This window comes from Styela clava, chromosome 2, assembly GCF_964204865.1.
Source record: "Styela clava chromosome 2, kaStyClav1.hap1.2, whole genome shotgun sequence".
NCBI classification, from domain to species: domain Eukaryota; kingdom Metazoa; phylum Chordata; class Ascidiacea; order Stolidobranchia; family Styelidae; genus Styela; species Styela clava.
The window spans coordinates 13,898,916-13,921,622 of NC_135251.1; the positions used below are offsets into that span (position 1 = coordinate 13,898,916).

General features: G+C 33.2%; 2 protein-coding genes across 2 annotated transcripts; one reads left to right on the forward strand and one right to left on the reverse strand.

Annotated features, from left to right (window-relative positions):
• Positions 1-884: 884 nt before the first annotated feature.
• LOC120335827 (large ribosomal subunit protein mL39-like) lies at positions 885-7,390 on the reverse strand. Its single transcript, XM_039403438.2, has 10 exons — positions 7,175-7,390; positions 6,612-6,748; positions 6,251-6,335; positions 5,015-5,157; positions 3,970-4,110; positions 3,585-3,684; positions 3,109-3,307; positions 2,660-2,807; positions 2,188-2,322; positions 885-1,724 (listed from the first exon to the last, which is right to left on the reverse strand). The coding sequence occupies exons 1-10, from the start codon at positions 7,272-7,274 to the stop codon at positions 1,548-1,550; spliced, it is 1,365 nt and encodes a 454-aa protein (XP_039259372.2). The 5' UTR covers positions 7,275-7,390; the 3' UTR covers positions 885-1,547.
• Positions 7,370-20,006, forward strand: LOC120335828 (uncharacterized). Its single transcript, XM_039403439.2, has 12 exons — positions 7,370-7,640; positions 8,364-8,494; positions 8,636-8,762; positions 9,312-9,424; positions 9,789-9,898; positions 10,582-10,654; positions 11,840-11,891; positions 12,575-12,730; positions 13,756-13,878; positions 14,271-14,327; positions 15,918-16,066; positions 16,675-20,006. The coding sequence occupies exons 1-12, from the start codon at positions 7,616-7,618 to the stop codon at positions 16,750-16,752; spliced, it is 1,194 nt and encodes a 397-aa protein (XP_039259373.2). The 5' UTR covers positions 7,370-7,615; the 3' UTR covers positions 16,753-20,006.
• The last annotated feature ends 2,701 nt before the right edge of the window (positions 20,007-22,707 follow it).

Below are 22,707 nucleotides of genomic sequence, written 5' to 3' on the forward strand. Positions count from 1 at the left end.
TTGTTGTCACCGTTATTCATAAATTTATTTATTTGAAGTTAATGCCCGATTCTGTATTTTTGTTTTATTGTGTTATTTGACTGTTTTTGGTGAACGGGCGCGTATTTTCACGTTTTTAACTTTTCTTTAGGTTATGCCCGTCCTCCAGGTCCTCTGTGTTTGTTCGTTTGTTATTATTTTTGTTTCGTTTTATACCAGAGCGACCGAAATAAAATTGATTGATTGATATCGCACTAGTATGTGTATAGTATAATAAAACACATCCCGTTTGCATGTTCGAAACCCTGTTTCAACTTACATTCATCCAGAAGTATACAAGTCACCTAAACAATTGGAATCTTGTCCAGCGCTCTCACCTATCACGTTCCCATCATATTTATTTTCTCCAATACAATTTCAATGTGGAAATTTCCGTTACTGTATTTAAAAAAAAGCTTTCATGAGAGAAAATAGTGAAGACCTGTAAATATTATATGTAGTAAACAAACATGAGTGATATATTGACGCCGAACCTGTTGTATTTATGCTTATTTAATTGAATTGGGTGGCAACGGACTCTGATGACCCTTTAAGGTCGTATCGTTGCCTCCCAGTCACGTAGCGAAATAATCTGCTTATTTGATATTTATATATGTATGAATATATTGTTTTGACGGAATGAAATAAAACTATCTCAATCATTTTAAAGGACTCTCAGGATTTCTTACCTGAACCAAGTCCATGCTTCCGAAAACGAACTAATCCCATCCCCGACATGGAATGGTAACCGGACAAGAGGCGTGGCTCGCCATATAGTTAAGCCGTCTTATCGACTTTCCTTCACCCCAGGATAAATATGTGAAATCTATCCTATCCCCCAGGATAAATATGTGAATTCTATCCTATCCGGTTTTTACAACTAGATCTTGTATTCATTGTAAAAGAAGAGTGACAAGGTATTCAAATAATTTCAGTGCATTTGTTTTTATAATCCTAGATCAACATCAGACTTTGTAAAACATTTCTATTCACTGCACCAAATTTCGCCAACCCTGAAAAGGTACAAGATACTGGAAAGTGAAAACATTGATTTTTAATAGTAGAAATAAACTAAATAGAGAGGAAACAATAACACTTTGCAGTTTGTAGTAAAACAATTTGTCAGGTTAAATGATGATGAGAAAATCACAATCACCATGACAATGTTTGAGAACTCTAAAATGAATTCAGCAACGGAGTCCACAAAACTTGGGGGCTTCCAATGAGCATGTGACTTCTGTAACGTGTTCCAAAAACTTTTTATCCATGCCCCCTCTCTGATGAGGTCTTTGTATCTTGACCTTTTTCACCAACAGAAACAACTTTACTTTGAACAGCAGTTTTTGGCAAAGGATAAAAGGATTCCAATGCTATGTGCTGATCAGTGTCCAGACTTAACCTATCTTACCGATATATCAAAAGACGGCATAGCCCAAAATCACAGCTAATTTGATAATGATAGATTACTATGACATATATCATAATACTCATTAGTCATTATACTATTTTGCCATTCAGATCCATGGAAATCATCTCTCTGGAATTTTCAACTTCTCATTGGATAAATCCCATTTATCCTGCAACCATTGTCCAGTAGCATGACTGTATTTCTTAGTTTCATTTTCAATTGACTGATACTTATGTAGTGAAGCATTAAAATGATGAGCATCCGATTCCATTATACTGAAAGGAAGGTCTTGTTTAACCTGTAATGAAATGTTGTATATGTACATATTGTGGTGTGGCGCATCGTGCTAATCAATAGAAATTCGCTCGCTCACCACAGCATCTCTGATGACCCTGCATGGGTTCGAATCCCATGAGAGGATAGTTATGTGCAAGAGGATTACTGGACTCCTCGCTGCCGTAGGATGGTTCACTTAACCACTGGTTGGTAACAGCTTCCTCCACCATCCAGTCCATGCTTCCGAGAACAAGTAACTGGCTAACTAATCCCATACCCAACATGGACTGGTAGCTGGACGAGTGTTATGTTAGCTGGACCCCATGTTTTTTTTACGAATTTTCCCCATAGGCTAGAAAAAAATGACCAAGTGAAGTCACAAGTGACCAGAAATCTGCATGATTTGTTTCAAATATTTTTTCAATTCAATTCACCTAGCTACTTTTAGATCAGCCATTCTAGAACCTAAAATTGAAAAAACTCACTAGATTTCTAGCTCTGTGTTCCAACATTGCCCATATAGCATGATGAACTTGAAGCTGCTTAGGCAACGATAAACCTTGAAATCTCCACAAACATGTTCCTGTCCTATCTGGGTCAGAACATTTCAACTGATGAACCTGATGTTATGAATTAAATATATAAAATGCAATACTATATATATTTTACAGAAGTATAGAAATGTGAAAAACACTATCCAACAGTAAGCATCAAATGGGCATTCCCTCTACATCTGATATCACATTATTTTAAAATTATTCAAAAAATTAAAATTTATTTTCAAACTATTTACAAACTACTGCAAAATACAGAGTAAAATATGAAAAAATAACAATATAAGAATAATTTTGATAATGTTGAAACTCATTACCCATGTTTGAGAATCTCTACTAGTCCTACATTAAGATTTGTTAATTATAGCGAAGGCACAAAGTACCAAAATTTTGCTATACTTACCGCAGTGACAACAAAATGATATATCGATTCTGTAGATGGTATGAGTGGTCCTTCACATATATCAATATATTTTCCAAATTTATAAACAGGAATATATGAATTGGGAAGAGAAAGATAAACATTTTTCTCAATGCGCTGCAACTGATACCTGTTGCACGAATGAGACAAATTTTTTCAATTGCAAATAATGATACAATTAGAAGATGCGACTAGGTTGATATTGGCTAAGAAATAGTGATTCGACCTACAATTGTTTCATAACAATTTCTTTTTGCAATTTTGACTAGGGATGAACAAAATAAAGATGGGATGATAAATTATAAAGTTTTTAATATATCAGCTCAACAAAATGGGTCAAATTCTGGTCACATATGGGCAATCAATAATGGCATTTATTCAAAATACACCAAATAAACTGAATGCAATAAGTTTCCATATTTCATACTTACTCATTATGTTTAAATAATTCTTTAGCATCATCTTTATGAATTTCCAAATATTCGAAACGTAATTTTTGTGACAAAATATTGCGTGCTGTTTTTGTTAAAGCGATCAAAACAGATTCATCAACAATCCACTTTGCGGATCCATCAGAATGAATCAAGTCTTTACTCAAATTTATATCATAACAAAAGGCTCCATTTTTCTCTGTATTAAAATTGATACATATTCAAATGTGGAATCAAAAAGTGGAATACCTCATTATGAATGCTCATCATGACTATACAACCAAAACAGTGAAGTATTTAAATTAAATAAGAAAATGTTCAAGAAGAAAAGTAAGATAATATCTGTTTTGTTGGTTAAACTGAAATCCAGGTGTATAGATGCCAAACTATAAAATATAAATCAAGTATAGATTGGCATTCGAATAAGTAACCAGAAATTTGATAAAAGATAGTTCTAGCTTGCCTATCAGAAATACCTGATATATTTGGCAGATAGGCAAGTTTAATATCGACATCTTCCTGGAAAGCTTCTTGAGCAACAGCTCCCAATATTAAGGAACATGATTTCCAGTAAGCCTTAGAAAAAAAAAAGGGAAATATGGTATGTGAACCCAGATGGTACGTATAGCATCACAATGAATGACGATACGAGAAAGTCAAGTTTAGTACTTATCGTGCATATTTCTCAATAAATTACAGTAATATGTAAAAAGAGTATTGAAATAATTGAAATAAAAAAAACCTTCTAAACCATTTGAATATATAAAATATACACACCTAGGTGAGAAATTTTTATGAACATTTTCTGAGATAAATCCAGAATGGCCGATAAAAAATCAAGCATGAATAAATTGCACCAACCCTGTTGATCATAATCATTTCTTCTTTTTCAGGTTGATACATATTATATTTCAAGAGTTTAATTTCGCAATCAAAATCGAGGGGTCTGTGCATATCCCATGGTATCCATTCAGGCTGTGAAATCTCACCTAATGTAATAACCTGTGAAATTATGGAAATGATTTTAACATGTAGACTGAGTAATCATATTGGGTGTGGTGAGACTTCCTCTACCTGCACATATCTGTTCCATATTGCTATGTAATAGATTTAAGTAGATCATTGGAATTAAATTTTGCAGATCCATGATAGAAAGCATGAACTAAACCCCAGAGCAAAATTGTTCAACTTTTTTTTCGGTTAGGCCATATAACCAACATCACACATCTGGCTGGGTCACACAAATACGCGAAATGTGGTTATCGCTTAGCATTACAGCAACCGGGCAAATCTTCGAAATTTTTTATGCATCAACAATAGCAAAAAAACATGTATTTTTACCCATGTAAGCCTTTCTAAACACAAACTGTGAGGTAAGGAATATATAGGTGATGGGGAAAAATCTCAGTGTTGACAAGGGCCACACTAAATGGCTTGGTGAACTTAGATTGTGGCCCGAGGGCCGCCTGTTGTACACCCCTGCGCTAAACCTTTGGGCTATGTGGGCCTCGCAGGTACAGATCTCGAGTTTAATCATCGAGCCAACCACCATTTATGTGTAATAAATGTATGTTATTGTAGGCAATGCTGAACCAAAAAGATTCCAGCCCTTCCAAGATAATAGTGGCTTCTTAGCTATCAAAACCGCTTGTACAATGTACAGAGCCCTGTTTGGAGAGAAGGTGTGAAACCACTCTATAATAAAGAGGTAGTGATGATAGAAAATGAAGTGGGTGGATATTTATATAGAATATCCACATGGTAAAATTGTTTTTCTCTATAATAAAAACCATTTTGTCAAATACAGCCATTCAGCATATCATGCACACGCAAATGTTGAACTATGTCTACAAATCAAGATCACATAAACATGATTTTCCTATATGAACTGATATAAAGTTCTGACCTCTGTGCTAGGATTACTATCATCGACATCTGTCCTTGCATTTTCGGTTTTGACTGCAACAATGACCCCGTCTTGCTGATTAGATTCACCGTTCTTCTTTACTAGTGCAAGTACTGAATCATCGGCAAGATTTTTTGAAATGTCTGAAAACAAGGAATGTCATGATTTTATTAGAAGATTATACAGAAAATTACAAACAATAAATATCTGTGTTAATATTTTACCTTTTAGGGGAGAATTGTGACTTTTCTGAACAAATATATCGAACATTGATAAATCATTATTTGGTTCATTGACAAAATTCAAGATTCAGTTGTTGGAATGACAGAATAGAAAAAAATTTACAACATCAACCTAGTTTTAAATATTAAACTCTTTATTATCTATACCAGGGTGGTCCAAGGTTGTCGTCTTCGCGGGCCACAAAATTATTTTTGCATTGTTCGCGGGCCACTATGGTGTCAGAACAAATAGGTGAAAAGGGAAATACAAAACAAAACTTTTATTGTGCAATCAATTGATCTTTATTTGTCATTAACCAAACTAAAAAAACATGCAAAATACACCAGAAAATCACTGAAACATGCTATGTTTTTCTATATCTACGCTTAATGTAAGATTTCAGACTCTTCACAGCGGAGAAAGAGCTCCCGCAATGTAAGTGCTCTCAAACATCGATGGAGTTCTCGAAGCAAAATCCCTCAAAATTTGGAAATGGTCATTGCTCCCATGATAGCAAAATGCCGTTTTAGATTATATTTGCCATAACTGCAGATTGATTTATCCTCAAATTTTACCAAATGTAAGGTACAGGAGAGTAATTACTAATTTTTCTGACATATAGTAGAGACATTTTTGTAATACTGTTTAGGCTGGTTCCCTAAAGTCACCGGAAGGAATTATATTGTCAGGCTATAACATTAATATTCAGTTATTATACCTGTTGGAATATATTCCCAGCAAAGATAGAAGGCCAGTGAACAATTTGGGCTACCCAAGCACACTATTCAACTCCGCTAGTAGTTTCGGCTAGTGTGACACGAGTCAATTTAGTGACATTAGTGAAGTAACAAAATGTTGAAAATAAGAAGAAACCACAAAATTTTCTGCTACCAACTAGAATAGGAAATATTAATTCGAAAAAAACTAACTTATTTCATACCCACTATGAAAAGCTGAACTATACATTATGCAAATAGATTGATATTCAAGATAAAATAACAAAAATGCACTAACGCATTGCACACTGATATGGTGTTGATAACATTTTATTCATTAACATTGTCGCATCATCTGCTATGTTGCGTCCTCTGTATTCAACCTGGAAACAATATCAATTAGAAAAAACATTGGCTAAGGCTAATTGCCGTCATTGCCACTTTTGTATATAAAAACTTTTGACCCAAATGTTACAGAAAAGTACATCAGAAAGAGATAAATAAACACTAGCATACATATTTGATCTCCAATAAAATCTCACCAAACCAAATAGTACAATGAAAACAGGAAAATGCTTTGTATAGGAAATATTTTGCACTGGTTTGTCAATTTTATATATAATAAAACTATTTGAAAATTGATTTTCTGAAACACAAACCTTAATTTTTTCAATTCTTGGAATTTTAGCCGACATGATTTTGGATTTTAAACTTGAAAATAAATCATTTTGCTCTTTGACGATTTGATCACGGCTTGATTGAGCAATACATAATTCACTGGATTCTTGTGCAGAATCTGTAAAATCAGTTTCGCATACAATAAAACAGATGAAAAACATTCAAATACATGAAACATTCAACATACACAAACATTCAGATATGTAAATAATAATATTCTCATATAATATACTGATATAATGATTTTAAAGTCTAACATTATAACGAGAGCATTTGCAGGGTACCTTACTCATCATTTTATAAGCTTTGCATGTGAAGTAAAATAGAAAATGTCAATGTCTTGATGTGAGGCAGGTTGGGTCATCCACAGAAAATGAAAACAAGCTGTGGGGACAAAACAGCATTTCAATTCATCAATCAATCGAATTAATCACTACAGGCCTATTATGAATCATTGATGACTGTATTTTTTGGTTGAAAAAATAATAAATCTTTCTCTCTATTAAACATTCTAACCTTTTGACCTTAAAAAAAGTGAACTCACTTGAAAACGCATTAGATCTTTGGCCTCCATATTTACAATGTGCCAGACGAAACAACAGGATAGACCTGCATGATCGTAATTTTATGCATCCTTTTATCATTGCAACCTTCCGTATTATTCGTTTGAACACGAGATTCTCGGGCAGCTTAAACTTTCAGGGCAATCAGGCAAGGGCGGTATGTTAGTCGTTGGGCAAGGGTCAACTCTGCAAACGGCAACATGTGAATCCATGTGGATTGTAAATGACTAAATAACTGCTACCGGTAGATGTCAATAAAGAGTATTATCGTTCATCTTGACTTTTCCCCTTTCATCACTGCAACGAAACTCGGAGGCAACTATTTGAATTGCTCATAAAGTTCTGCAGTTCAGCAGTTACATTCGAATATATTTTTAACGGAATACCGTACGGTAGAAGACCGGTAGTCAAAAAACACATTGATGATGAAGAATGACTACGAAACAGGTAGCATTGATTTGATTTCTGATTTGTTTGCAAAATATCAGCTTCGAAGCTTTTATGTTAATAGTCTACCTGCAAACCTACCTAACTTAGGTACTTTCTATTACTGAACAAACTGGGAAAAGAACATTTAATATACATAGGCCTAGTCTATATAGGCTAATTGGGTCATAGCCCACTAACAACACAAAATAAGGCCTCATTTTTAAGGGAATTTTCTCAAACATGTCAAACCAGGGCGCGTGCACACTCATTCGAAAATAAAAGAGATTTAAGTAACATTCAACCTATAATATTAATACACATCCGTACCAATATCTTAGGATATTTTGCCATGTGCATTATCAAATAACGTTATTATGTAGTCTAGATAGAAAATAATAATCTTCTGCTAATTGCCGTCATTCTATAATACAGTAATATGAATTTCAAGCTGAGGATTTGGTATGACTCTGGAAGTCTCTAGCTGTTTGACCTGATTTGACATAGTACAGTAGTATGATTCAATCTAACAATTCTGTCATCTGTCTCAGTTACAATGATATTGCTATTTACCTCATTCAAACTGCACCTCATGTCAGCATGTGGAGAGTTGTCGATAATGTGATGCAGACTTTATTTAATTCTAACTGTTCACCACCTGACTTGCAATATTCTCATTTAAGTGTATGTCTGGGAAAATTATGAAATATTATCTGCCTAAACAAAATATTCATCATATTTCAGGCTTACAGCGTGGAAGAGGATCTCGACACAATATGAGTCGAATAAGATGGGTTTTGCTAGCACTTGTTGTTTTTAACATATTTCTTCTTTATAAATTATGGACCCAGAATGTTGAAATATCTGCAATTGAGGTAAATATTTTTTGCTTTATTAAATATCACTAACCTGACGTTAATTAAGATAAGTCATTCAATTATTTTTGTGGAACATGTAATGCAAAATAGCGTTTAAACGAAGTAAAAACGTAGTTTTAAACTAAACTTTTGTTTTAGACAAAAAATAGTGAAATGCATGAACATATTGAAGATACCAATAGAAAGAAATTAAAAGCGGAAAAGATAACTACGGAAATTCAAATGGAAAAAAATGAATGTGATACGAAATTGGCAGAAGAAAAAGGTAGAAAATTGATTATTATTGCATTCTGAGCAGAGTTTTAGGCATGATCTGAATCTTAGACATCATTGCAGGCTTGAGATAATAGGTCGACACTGATATGACTGTAACACATTGGTTTTCTCTCATTTTATACAATTCCATGCATTTCTCTTTTTAAAGGCCACAGAGCTAGCCTTTTTATTGCGAACAGATCTGTGTAGTCATCTTTATTGATATTAGGGTGGTATCTTGAGCCGAAATTTCGAATTATTCGTATTCGGAGTCTAAATTTTTGTCCTAAAAATTGTTATCAACACAGAATCTAAATTTTAAGCTTGAGTCTGGGGGTCTCCCGAAGTACGCACCTGCAAGTACTTCTAGTTGGTATAGTATAATGATTTTCGCATATAATACTCCTAACCATCACCAGACTATGTCATAGTTTCCAGACCCCTGGTTTTGAGCCAATAGTTATATATTGTTAATCAACCAATGAAGTTTAATTAGCATATGTACGGCATTAGAAATTGAACCGAATCTGGCAGCTGAATAGATATTAAAATATTTCAGGTTTATCAGCCAAATATAAGAATGAGAAGGAATCACAGGAAAGGGTTCTTGATTCATCGCGATCGGATTTAAAAGAATTAACTGCAAGTTATGAGCGACTTAAAAAAGAGAAGGTTTGTGGAAATTTTCATGTTGTTTTCTCAACTTCATGGTGTGATGCTGGAGAAACTTAGGAAATTTAATTTTATAAATAGGAATATCTACAAAAACTCACTGGTACTAGGAACCAAATTCCAGATTTAAAAAAAATTTCTGTTTTGAGATTTCTGGTAATCATATTTCCAGCTGTTTTTTCTGTAAAATTCTGTATGAAAGTTGAAAATACTGGTTCACAAGTGTTAATAATGGACCAAAGGCTAGAATTGTTAGGTATCTACACAGTTATTGTAGCATAGTGAACTTTGATTCAAACATTGCAAAATCAAACCCTTCTAATTATTCTAGTAGTGGTGAATTCTAAAAACTTTTTATCTGAAGGAAACTGTGGACTCAGAACATGAACGTTGCCTTGCTGAACTTGAGAGTACTAAAGAAATTGTTGAGCAATTGCAAGCCAAGATACAAAAGTTAGAGCAAAGTCCTATTGGGTAATTATATTATTGTTAATACATTATTGTGCATTTCCTTTTGAACAAGAATTTAAATTAGCAAAAACCAAAAAAAATTGGTGAGGTTGTTCAACTTTTTATGTTCAATATTTTTAATGTTGAAATGAGTGTTGATTGGAGCATGAATTTATCAAATCAAAATTCAAGAGCAATACACTGATATAAGTGACCTGCTGTTCATCAAAATTGATCACCAAATGATCTACATGGCGGCGCAATCTCATAAATCATGGTATCACAGCATGTACCAACTTCCCTAACGGCCAAAAAAAATACACAAAAAATAGGAGACATATCCATCCAATTCGGGAGTGATTTAATTAGCATATAAAAAATTGATTTTTGTGTCAAGAGCAGCCACAGTAGCTTTCAAAAGGATCAATAGGTAGGTCCGCTTCTCCCAAATATGTGAAATTCATAACTGTAGTATGCTTCATGTGTCTTGTTCTTTATTGCAATGTTCTGTTTTCTAATTCAACCATGATTCATTAAAGCAAAAAAGCATGCCTATTATAGTTTTTTTGATACTATCATAACTCATAAGCATAGCTTAGGAATAAAATGTTTCGATTCGATTCTGTGAAATATATCGGGGAAATTTCCTATCTTTTCCTTGTTTGACAAGAGCCCAAATTTTTCAGTTTATATATTTATTTTTGCAGTCAAACAACTCCGAATGATGAAAACAAGCCAGTTGTCAAAGATATCGGTACCGAAAATGAATCTGAAAATAAGGTAAAACTGCTTCAATATATTTTATGACACAAACCTGTATAGCCTATTTATCACAGGTTTATGTTATGCTGAAATAATACCATGTATGGTAATTCTTGTATTTTTCCCTATACTATTTTAAATGATTTGAGCAATACAAAGATAGATTTAATATATGAAGATTGTGTCCAATAAAATTTATATAGATGCTATAATAATTACATAACATTTATTTTAAAAATTCAGTATTCAAAAACACTCTTTTTGTGTAAATTTTGCACTGGAATAATTTTTTATTTTCATGATATATTTATCCCGACAAAACTTTATATATCGAATGAATGAAAAAATTCAGAGGATAAATGAATTTTCCAAATTATGAACATGAAAAGAATTGCGAAGTAGAATTTCACAATACTTACCGTAACTTCTAATTTCTAATATGGAATAAATCGCATTTTCCATATGTAAAGATACAGTTGCAACAAATTTCGTTTCAAACTTCCTTTTTAAATCGGTGAACTCTACCAGAGTATCTTTCTAAATTCGTTTCAATGGTGTAATCCATGTCTTTCTCTAAACAAAGCTCTGCCCAAGCATGTCCGGTATGTTTCTCAATGTTTGGCTTGCAAGTCATTTTATTTACCTAAATATTAGATTAAAAGTTTTAATGAAAAAAAAATAAAAAACGAAAAGCAAAAATTAGAATTCAATTATCTTTATTTGAGGTTTTTTTTTCTGATATTTTTATATGAGAAAGAGAGAGAAACTCGTTATTTTGTCAACCAGAAAACAAGCAATGGTATAATAAAATATCAACAAAATATGCAAGTCAATTCGGTATAGACTGGAGGGAGCGATACGACCATAAGGTCATTGAAGTCAGCTCCCCCGAAATTCACTATTAAAGAATCACAGTTAATGTATAAACTATGTATCATCAGATCTGTTTGACACACAAAACATTTAGTTTTAATATATACGTTGATAATAAGACACAAATTCAAAGAGTTTGGTCGTTAATTCTTGAGAAAAAAAAGTGTCCTTCGCTCTGAACAAGGCTATGCACAAGCAGCCATTGCCAGGTACGGAGTAATTATAGTTTGGAATATCGGCGAACAAGTTGTTGTTAATACACCCATGGGTGAGGAGGTGAGTCCGGGATTTGAACTCTAAATTTTAACCTGTACTTTCATTGATATACAGGATCAGCCACCCGCAGATGACAGTGAAGAAATCCATGACGCGGATGCACCAGGTTAGCAATATTGAAAGGATTAGTTAGCTCTTTCCTTTTTCCACTCAAGTATATTGCATATTTAATGGTGTATCATAAAATATATCAAAACTCTGTATAAGAACAAAGATTGTTAATTATTATGTATTAGCCTATTATATAAAGTAGTGCATGGACAACATAATTCGTTACACCTAGAAAAAGTGGTGCATTTGTACTGGAGCAATATTGAATTTTTAGTACTTGAATATAGTTGAAGTTGTTAGCAGGCTATTACTTACTGTTCTTATTTTTAAACTGCCTCGATATTTTAATTAATCAAAATTTTTCCATTTTATATGAATATTATGCCACCTCATGTCATTATATTGTCATATCAGTCTGCTACCTTCGTGACAAATCCAGTGCTCATTGCTCAACTGTGCTCTTACCGGTATCGATGTGGATTGCTGTAGTGGGAAATTTGATTTGCAAATTTGAAGCTTAAGTAACAGATTTTAGTACAGGTCACATAGGCTATTTATTGGTAATGCGTCGAGTAACTGCCTCAATGGACCTTCATGTGTTAATATTTTTGGGCATTGCTCATTTGTAATTAATATACATTATTGTAGTATATGTAACATAGCAGCACGGAGTCTTTCCGATTGCATCATATTTGACATTTAAAAAGCAAATTTTACGCAAAAATATATTTATTTCAGGTTCAGTCGCCTTGGTGCAATGCGGATTTGAAGAAAATCCAGAAGCAGAAAGTCCGCTTTGTAAATATCACGATGATTTGAGTAGCACAGGAAAATGGAAAATCGGAAATTCTGACATCATAAACTCTCATTTAGGAGACAACAGTAAAGCTGAAGGTAATGTGTATTTTGAATGATATGTTAATACTAGCAAAATGGTTGGCGTACTTGATAGAACATATTAAATTAAAATAATATTGATTATTGGTTTGGAAGCGGAAGGAAAGAATTATGATAGGAAGGAAACGTGCGTCATCAAATATTCATAATAAGTTAATTTACTCTATTGGACCTGCCTCAACAATTTCGACAAAATGTCCATTGAGATTGAATCTTAAAACTGTTTTTCACTCTGTCTAAGGGCTATTTGTTTTATAAAACTCACCACACTACTCGGCATAAAAGTTCTTTCGATATGAATTCTGTGTTGAATGTGGAATGGGAAATTTTTTTTTCAATGGTATGTTTGGGTACAAAATCCTCCTCCCATAACTATTTTCCTCAAATTGTTCATTAAAGCAAAAGGTTGTTAGTATATAAATTCAAGAGAGATTATGTCCAACTTATGGTTATCTGTATTAATTGGTACTGAAGTATCTGTAACAGGTTAGGGATAGGCCAGGTTAGGTTATTCCGATTTTCCTCATTTTAGTTCCATTACGAGTTCGGACTGTCTTTGTTAGCGAAGTGGATATACCCCCTTCCCATAGGTTTCAGTCCCTTTACACAACTTGATGTAAAGTAGGCAAACCAAATTAGTTACCTTCATATTGGTACACACACTTCTGGAGCGCCATTAATTGAGAGTCACCTTATATTAGTTTCAAATGAAATATTCATTTCTAATAAGATAGTTAAAACAAGCCTCTATCCAAGACTATCCAATCATTTCAGTACCTGTTAGGCTGTTAGCATTATATGGCAAATTGGATTACCAGATAAGTTTCATAGCTACCTTTCCTTGCTCTATGCCTTTGTGAAAGTTCAGTCAGACTTCTTCAGACAAGCATTTTATAACTATTTTCAACTAATTACAGTTTGTTTTAGGTTCAAACTAGAATAGAAATCAAATTTTAACAAAAACAGCTTTTTTTCATTATTTCTGATACCTATTTTTTATAATTTTGATTCCTTTTGTTCAGCTTCTTATCTGTTTATTGATGATACTACACTGGCATCAAATATTCCTGCTGGGATAATATTGGATTCATTTCAATCAAACCAATGTGCGAAATTGACTTTGACAACATTTTCTGTGGAATCAGGTAATAGGTTTTCAAGTAATTTTTAGTAGTTTTCTATATATTTTTTGTATTAAAATTTATTTATATTTATGTCTTTTGCTCTGAGCAAGGCTCTTTACAAGCGACCACTGATATGTATGCAGCTACTTATTTTATAAGATTTTGTAATATCTTTCTGATTCGGCATTACCTCCTCAAACGAAATGGCATTATGCTTACTTAATTCCAACAGCTACAACTTGTACGGTGTGTTACGATTTGTAGGGTCGGCTTATATGCAAATTTTTATAAATGCATCGTTTTTGGGTCGTTTTTAGAGGGTCGTCTTATATGCGAGGACATACTGTATGCCAAAGAGAATTGTATACACATGGTTTGTATTTAAAAATCACTATGTAATTGTTTTCATACAGGTGGCATTAAAATTGAAAATAACGGTGAAATTTTTGAATTACCTGGACTGCTTGAAGGTATGTATATATATGTTTATCATTAGTTTATAAAATTGACGAATGTCAAGGTTATTGTTCCTATTTTCTATTATTTCTAATTTGTTAAGCAATTTTAGTATTGTCACTTCTAGCCAGTATAAATGAGTCATTAAAATTAGTATATGTGACGAAATGCACTGAAAATTTTTTTCAATTGTTTGAAAAAGTGATTCTGGCCAAACACATGGTTTTTCAGTTTTAATAGAATGTAATTACAATTTTTATGGAAAGAAATAGGAAACAACACCGTTTGTATTGTTTGCCGCTTTGATGCTCCTAATATGTTATCGTTATCCTGTTATTAATGATGACTCAGTGTGTTTATGTAATACAACATATTTATACAACTTTTGCTCTGAATAAGGTTCTGCACAAGCAGCCGTTGCTAGGTAGGGAGCTACCATAGTTTGAAAGGGCAGAATCTTTTCCATTCAGAATTGCCTACTTATTTATTACACTCTGGGCGAGGCGCTGGGCTTGGGATTTTAACCTACCAATACGATGTCATGATAGTCAAGTCTAATGTTATAATATGTGCGGTTTTCTCTCTTCATTAAAGTAATTTCTGGGGAAATAAAATGTTATATGAAATTACACATAAACACATAAAGGCCCCTACCAACTACATTTCAATATCCCTGGCATACTTTTCAAACTTTTATTTTTACCGTCAGAGGTATTCATAGATTCTATTTCTGACGAAGTTTTAGTTCCTAACCACACCCGTAGGCTGTAATTCAGCTCAATTTCTGAAGCCTTGAACATGCTTCAAAGAACTTTCTGAATAGAAAGCTTAATGCTGCCATAGCAATCTCATGGAAAATCTTATCATTATCCCATCTGTACAGCTTTAAATCCCAGTCATGTTATGTGTTACAAAAGCATTGTTATTAGCAACATACTCATTCAAAATTATTCTGCATTTTATCAGTAGAAGTTTTAAAAGAATGAAAACTATCTCTAATATTGGTGAAAATAGATTCTAAGACTTTCCATTTTATATTATGAATAAATACATTTCATGAGAGTTATACTGTTGATCTATATGAATATATATAGAATAACTTACTTGCATGTTAAAAAAGTTATTCCTGTGACCCAATTGAGTCATTATATACAATATTTTTTATGCTTACAAATTTACAATACATCTCTACTTCCTCTTAAAATGTTCTTTAAATCATTTTTATATGGAATTCATCATTTTGTTTAAATTAAAATGCTGAAAAATCTTTATATCTGCTATTATTGTAATGGACATTAAGATATAAATGTATGGAAATTTGCTCCAAGATTTTGTCACAAAATTGTCAGTGTGTTGACAAGAGTTTTTTTATGCCACCTTATAATAAATGTGCTCTATTATTTAAAATGCTATTTTGAAACTTTCATATTGTCATATTAGAAAAATAGTTCAATATTTCATTATTGTTTCAAAACCGGATTGTAGAAGCCATTATCGTAAGTTGTGATAATTGTAAATTAATATGTTTAAATCCATTGTATATTTCAAATATATATCTTACAACTTTAGTTGTGATGCTTATTTCTATTTATTAAACTTTTTAGGTGATGCTGAGAAAAATTGGAGAAAGGATACATTTCATTTTAAGAAGAGTGATGAAGCACAGTATAATATTAAAATAACAGGAAGGATGGTATCTAAAGGAGCGTTTGCTATTGCCAATCTTTCAGTAATAGAAGAGAAATGTAAAGAGGTATAAATTCCTATTGAAGTTAACGTCTAATCTCTAATAATTATCACCATTTAAGTATTGTCACTGTTTTTTTAAATTGGTCTGGACAATAATATAAAATTCAAATTATATTTTATTTTCAAAAGATTGTTAAAAGTTGAACCGACAGGAACACACAATGCTATTTTAAAATTTATGTATAAAGTGTATCTCACTTTTCACTCTTGAGGAAAGTTATAGAGAGTGTTTACTGGTATGAAGAGAGCTGCTACTTTAAAATGAATCAAAATCTTTTTGGTTTGGCGTTGCATACCAAATTTTGTTACACTATGGGTCAGGTCACGGAAGTCAATGAAACAGATCTTTAACTCACGCTCCGACTTTAACAAAGTTGAGTAGACAGTCGTAATCACCATGACGACATCAAGGGCACGAAATCATACAAAATTGCTTTTGAACTGCTTTCGTTTTTATTCTGGAATCTTTACTGAGACTGTGAGGTAATGTCTCGCTGTTTCTGTTTGAGATGAATAAGTAACTTCCAGGTGTCAGGGAAGTTGTACTAAAATATTTTTTATTTTATAGCCTTATCTGCTAAATATCCATTTTTCTGCTTTTATTTAAAACAGGAAAAAACTGAAAACACAGAAGAAGATGAAGAAATTACTGATGAGGAAAGGAAAGATATTAGTGAAATTGTGAAATAAATCCTTTTTTTTTATTGTTTTTATCATTATACTTTGGTTTTATTTAACAACCATTAATAATATAATCTTTTCTGATATGAAGTTTTCAAACTATGCTAGATTTTTATAGCACTAAATATGAAGCTGAAGATAATCATGTCATGTGAGTGGCATCAATGATCTCACTTTTATTTTACTCATTTTATTTAAAAAATAATAGAGATCTTGGGTGTATTCTCAGTTCTAAATTTTTTTCAATTATGCATCAAAATTACACATCAATGTCGATGTCATGGTAATTGTCAAAATTTTGTATTGCAATTAAAAAATTTCAAAAATTCTGAATTGAGCTGTTTTGGCCGCTCTATGGCAAATTTCGGCGCTCCAGAGGTGTGTTTATCAATATGGAGGTAACTAATTTTGTTCGCCTAATTTACATCAAGTTGTGTAAAGGAACTGAAACCTGGCTATGGGCTGGGGGATATTCAATTGGCTAACACAAACAGTCCCCGAACTCGTAATGGAACGAAAATAAGGAAAAATCAGAATAAAATTATGGCCTAACTCTAACCTGGTACACACACTACGGGAGTACCAAAATATCTGCTATTAATCTGTCCTTAATGCTGACGACCCTTGTTTCCATCACTCTTGCTTCAGAAATATTATATTTTTGGCGGCTCTTCAACTCTTCAACATAAAATCAATTTTATTTAAAAGTTATATACTACTGTATTCCTTTTTTTTCATGGGCAATATTACGGATCATTGCGGTACATTCACACACCAAAGAGCTTGTTCTTTCAAAATGGTAATTTGTCACCTTATGTTTATATAAATGTCAGGAAATATAGTTCCAAATTTAAATATTTTCACTGATATATATCACAGTCCATCGATTTTGATTAAATAAAATTGGAGGAATTACCGTAGGTGGCATTATACATAATTTTCCCCAAAGATCTGAAATAATGTTTTCTCTATTTTATTTGTCTTTTGTATATTGTTATTTGTCCTTGTTACTGGTCACCACTCAATTTAGTAATATGCTTTTCTAAGTTTTTTTGTCTCACTAATTAGCTGTATATCTAATATCTACATAATTTATGTTGTAGCAATGTTTGGGAAGTCAGGAAAAAATATCTTGGTGGCAAATACAATAAAAAAAATCTTGTTATTGTCATAATGTCAAATTTATGAAAAATAGGAGGTGTGCGTATTTGTGACAGTTTTTCCTAAACATGGTGAATCAATATAGTACTGAAACTGTTGTCGTGTTATTAAAATCGGTTAGTTATTATGTGTGTGTTTCTCAAATATTATACAATAGGAATCAAAAGATTCAGTGAAAACAAAATCCGGTTTCTTGTTCATTAATAGAATCTATTTGTTTGTGGAAAATTACTAGTTAATTTGTAGAAGCACATATCAAGATTCTTCTGCATACTAATTCAATATTAAAGGATTAAACAAAACAAATCATTTTGACATTTTTAAACACAGTTTGACCAAAATTCATACCAATTTGTCTTTGGTATTGTGTGGGTTTCACCTTTAATAGTGCGAATAAGACCATTAGTTATCACACCACCCTCTTTTCAATTCTACATTTACACATTCAGTTTTGTGTTTTTTTGTTCACATTGCACAAAACAATATTTCGTGGTGAAAATTATATGGTAAAGCAACTTTGCTTTCGTTATTTGTTTCCACTGACGATATAATTTGTTTGTCGTCTAGATTTCTTTTTAATTTCTTATTCAGTGGATAAATGTAATGATGACCACAATCGTAATGGGCTTGTTTCTTCTAAACTATTGAGTCAGTAACTAACATTCAATCATGTATTTCACCAAAACAATAATAGAAAAAGATTTTCCATTCCATTGCTCCGAATCTAGAACCTGCTGACATATTGAAAGTATATCATCTAGTAATGTAACACTAACTTAGCATTGAATACCTCAATATTTATTTCAATCTGTCATTGTCCAAAACGTGTCGTGATTGCTAGACTAAAAATGCTTCATCTTCAAGCAACATTCAAGTGATCTGCTAGAATTACTAACGACATCAGAAACTCCGAATAGATTTCTAGAATGCAACTTGGTAGCATCCTATGTATATTCAAACATTTATTTTCTTTATAGACATTAAGTTTCACATTTGGGAATAGCTTACACAGATTTGATGAGCTTTTAAGTGTTGTATCATGTTATTGACTAACATTCCCAAAGCGAAACAATGCAAATAGGGTAATGCTGTAAAAATTACGAAAATACTTTGTAGAAAAGTGATTTTTATTTTGAAAGTATATATTAATCCATTCCATTAATGTTGTCTTAATAATATCGGAAATGTGTTTATTTTATTAAAAACGTTCAACAAAAATAACTTTTATTTTTGGGTTAGTAATTAAAATGCAAATAAATTGTTATAAAACTGCTTCAGTCTTCAACTTGTGTTGTGCAAAAGTTCCAAGTCATAACCAAATTTGCTGTGTCATTATTTAAACTTTTTTTTCTTGTTTTTATGAGCAACTTCTTTGGACAGGCAATGAAGTAGTTTTTTTTTTGAAGCTTGATGCAAGTTTGAGTATTTCTATTTTCCTCTTTTTCGTCATAATGCAAATTTTGTGTCTTAATATGGTGGATAATAGGATTGTAATTTGTCATATTGTTAATGTACTGAAATCCTAATATTTATCATGGTTTAATAATAAACAAACAATGACCACTCAGCTATCTGTTTGTGGGTAACTTTTTGAGAACAATTCTTACGACAAATTTTGTTTTCCATTGCGTCCTAAGTGTAAATTATCAATATTATGGATGCTGCTGACAGCCTCAAATGATAGATGATTTATTGTGTCATTACTATGTACGTAATGTCGAAAATTACTGTGGGTATTTTGTTATTGGGATTTGTTGGTGTGGCATATATATGTATCTTTACACAAAAACTCCAGGCTATGTCTTAACAATTTGTTTTTTTATTATAGCTTCTCAAACAAGAAGTCAGTGGATAGCTTTGTTTAACACTTTATTACAAGGTTTTTCAAGTGTCGACCCATGATCTAGTTTTCACTTGTTTCCGGGTTGCCTTAGATAGAATCTTTTGGCATTTCCACCAGCTTGCGATGGAATATTTTCAAGATTTAGTATATCATTGTGATAATATTAATCTTTCTTTTCATCAAAGTGTCCATTACTATAATTTGCACTCTTATTTTAAATATAACATAATCCATTGAAATTAAATGTGTAAATCATTAATTTTCGTTGGATTTTGCATATAAACTTCATTGAATGTAAGACACTAGATTTGATAGCAATATATTGCATTGTTTGGTTGCATGGCCAATGACCGTCCAGGCAAGCGGTGAAAGACTTTTAACATTTGTGGCCTTTTGCTATTTTATAAAAATACCTAGTTTTAATTTTAATGTAGCCCTCGCAAATGGTATGTGGTGGAGACGCTTGATAATTCCCACCTTGAAAACCCTTATCTAACAGCAAGTTGGGCAATCATCTACTCGCATATCCATATTGTGGAGTATCCTGTTGTCAGAGGCCATCGCTCTGGTATTTGCGCTCCACGCCTTGTCAAACTGGATAACACACACAGAGGGGTTTCGCACAAGAATGAACTTTTTGGAACGTTAATGTAAGTTGTAGAATACGAGTGTTTTATTTGACTTACAACTTCCATGGCCTCATGAGAAGCAAATTGTATGAATTCATGAAAATTGGTTTAGGCTGTCCCAGTCAAAACTGCGTTACACAAATTGTCTCTCGTCTTGGATTGAGAATACAATCGTCATTCGGCACCACGTTGTGTTCATTATGTACTGATATTTACATGAGCACATCTGGTTATAACGTAAAATAGAAGGTAAGCGTTTAGAATAGTGATATATAGCGGATAGCTTTTGGAGCCAGCTCGCGACGAAGTTGCATTGAAGAAAATTTGCGATTTTTACCATTGCAAACATGATGAATCGTAGTAGCTTTGCACCCGTCATGCGTCAACACGCCACAGCCTGTGCTGTATTTATACAATTTGTGATTCTAATACCAAACCAGCCTTGGTAAAAATCTGATCGTACCCGTGTTAAATGAATTTTGAATGGAAGGCAATTTTGAATAAAAGCCTGAGCGACTGAACCCAAACGAGTAGTTGTAGCATTGCATAATGCGACTTGTCCACATCGAAGTTAAGATGCCACTGGGTGCATATCTCGAAGAACGTGTAATTTCACTATTTTTAAAGGCATACTCAGCAGCAGGTTGAGTGTGATACGATAAATTTGTGACACATGGATCTACTGTATGCGTGTCATCGTCGAAAAGTCAAACGCGCGAAATTGCACGCATCCGCCTTACAAAGCTACGTCTAAATTGAACAAATGAAGTAATACCCATCTTCCTAAATGACACAATACTCATGTCAAATGTATGTTTTGTGGTTTTGTAGATCAACAGAAGGACTCGCGAGTGCTTTCATCGTTGCGATTTCCGCGACATCCTCTCCGGGTCAAGAAAAAGTTTCACAAGTGCCCTTTACCCACTTACTGTACACTTTTCGTCAGTTGGCCTACTCGAAACATCGAATATTGTCGAATTATCTTTTAAATCAATTTAAAAACCTTTGGGTGCCAACCAATAATTTTGCTTCCGTCGAGAGTGCTTATTGACGCTCGCTTCAGTAGTTATCCATTCCAAATAAATTTCGGCAAAGTATACGGTTGTCAATGTGTAAAGTTTGAGATGTCTTGCAGTATTACGTCCTATTTCACTAAACTTTTGGCTTTTAACGCAAGTGTTTACTGGAATGTGCTTTTAAATAATTCGGGATCTAGTCAGTTCATGGACCTATCATGAAGGAACGGGCATTATCACCCGTAGGCTCTAAGAATGTTGGCAGTCCAACTCTTCGGAGACAGTCATCTACTAAGAAAACACTAAAACGGCGGAGGGTAAAAGTTGCTGGATGCGATGAAGACATAAACAAGTCCGTCCAAGATTTTTTATCAGCTGTACGAGATGTCCCAGTAAAGCGAGAGACTCGGTTTAAACCGTTACCAGCTATTGGCAGCAAAATAGATACGGACGATTCTGATGCGACAAGTAACACCATCCAATTAGAGAAACTTGCTTTTACCGATTCATCTACATCAGGACTAGCCAAATATGCTGAGTTAGATGAAATTCTTTCCAGTTCATTTGGATCGCCAACAGAAAAGAATGAAAATGTATTAGAACAACCGACAGATGTCAAATTTTGTAACTCACCTAATGTTAACCTAACCAAAATCAGAATGACATCTAGAAATCAAGTCCGTCGGTCGCGAGGTAAGGATGAAACAGAACTTCTAGAAGAGAAATACGTTCCCACTTTCCAGCATCTCGAAAAACAAGAAGTCATAAATAATTCGCCGAGGACAAGTGCCGACATTATGAAAGATTTAAAACAGTGTTCTATTGCGGTTACCGCAATGTCACCTATGTTCACCAGAGCGCGAGTTTCGCGAAATGACTCAAGGGATATTTTCAAAAGTCGTAGAAAACACCAGCAATCAGACATGTTTACTTCTAGTGAAAATGTACATACGTCTCTCACTCCAGAAACTAAACGTCTAATTGTAAAAGAAAGTGATGCAAATCTTGAAAACACAAATGAGGAGCAACAATCTCTGTCTCCTTTTTGGAAAGATGGATGCGACGGAATACTGACTCCTCCGAAACGTATGAGTAGACGAAACATTCTACGTATATCTCCCAAACACGGAGACTCGGGGTTACAAGTAACGAACAATTTAAATGGAAGATATGATCCTACCTCACTATGTTCACCAGATTCAAAATTTGATTTAGTCGATATACCAGCGAGAAAACCTCGTTTGCCTCGCCGTTGCGGTTACAACAAATACCTCCCACCACTGTCAAAGACTACATTTCGTGGCGATGAATCTTG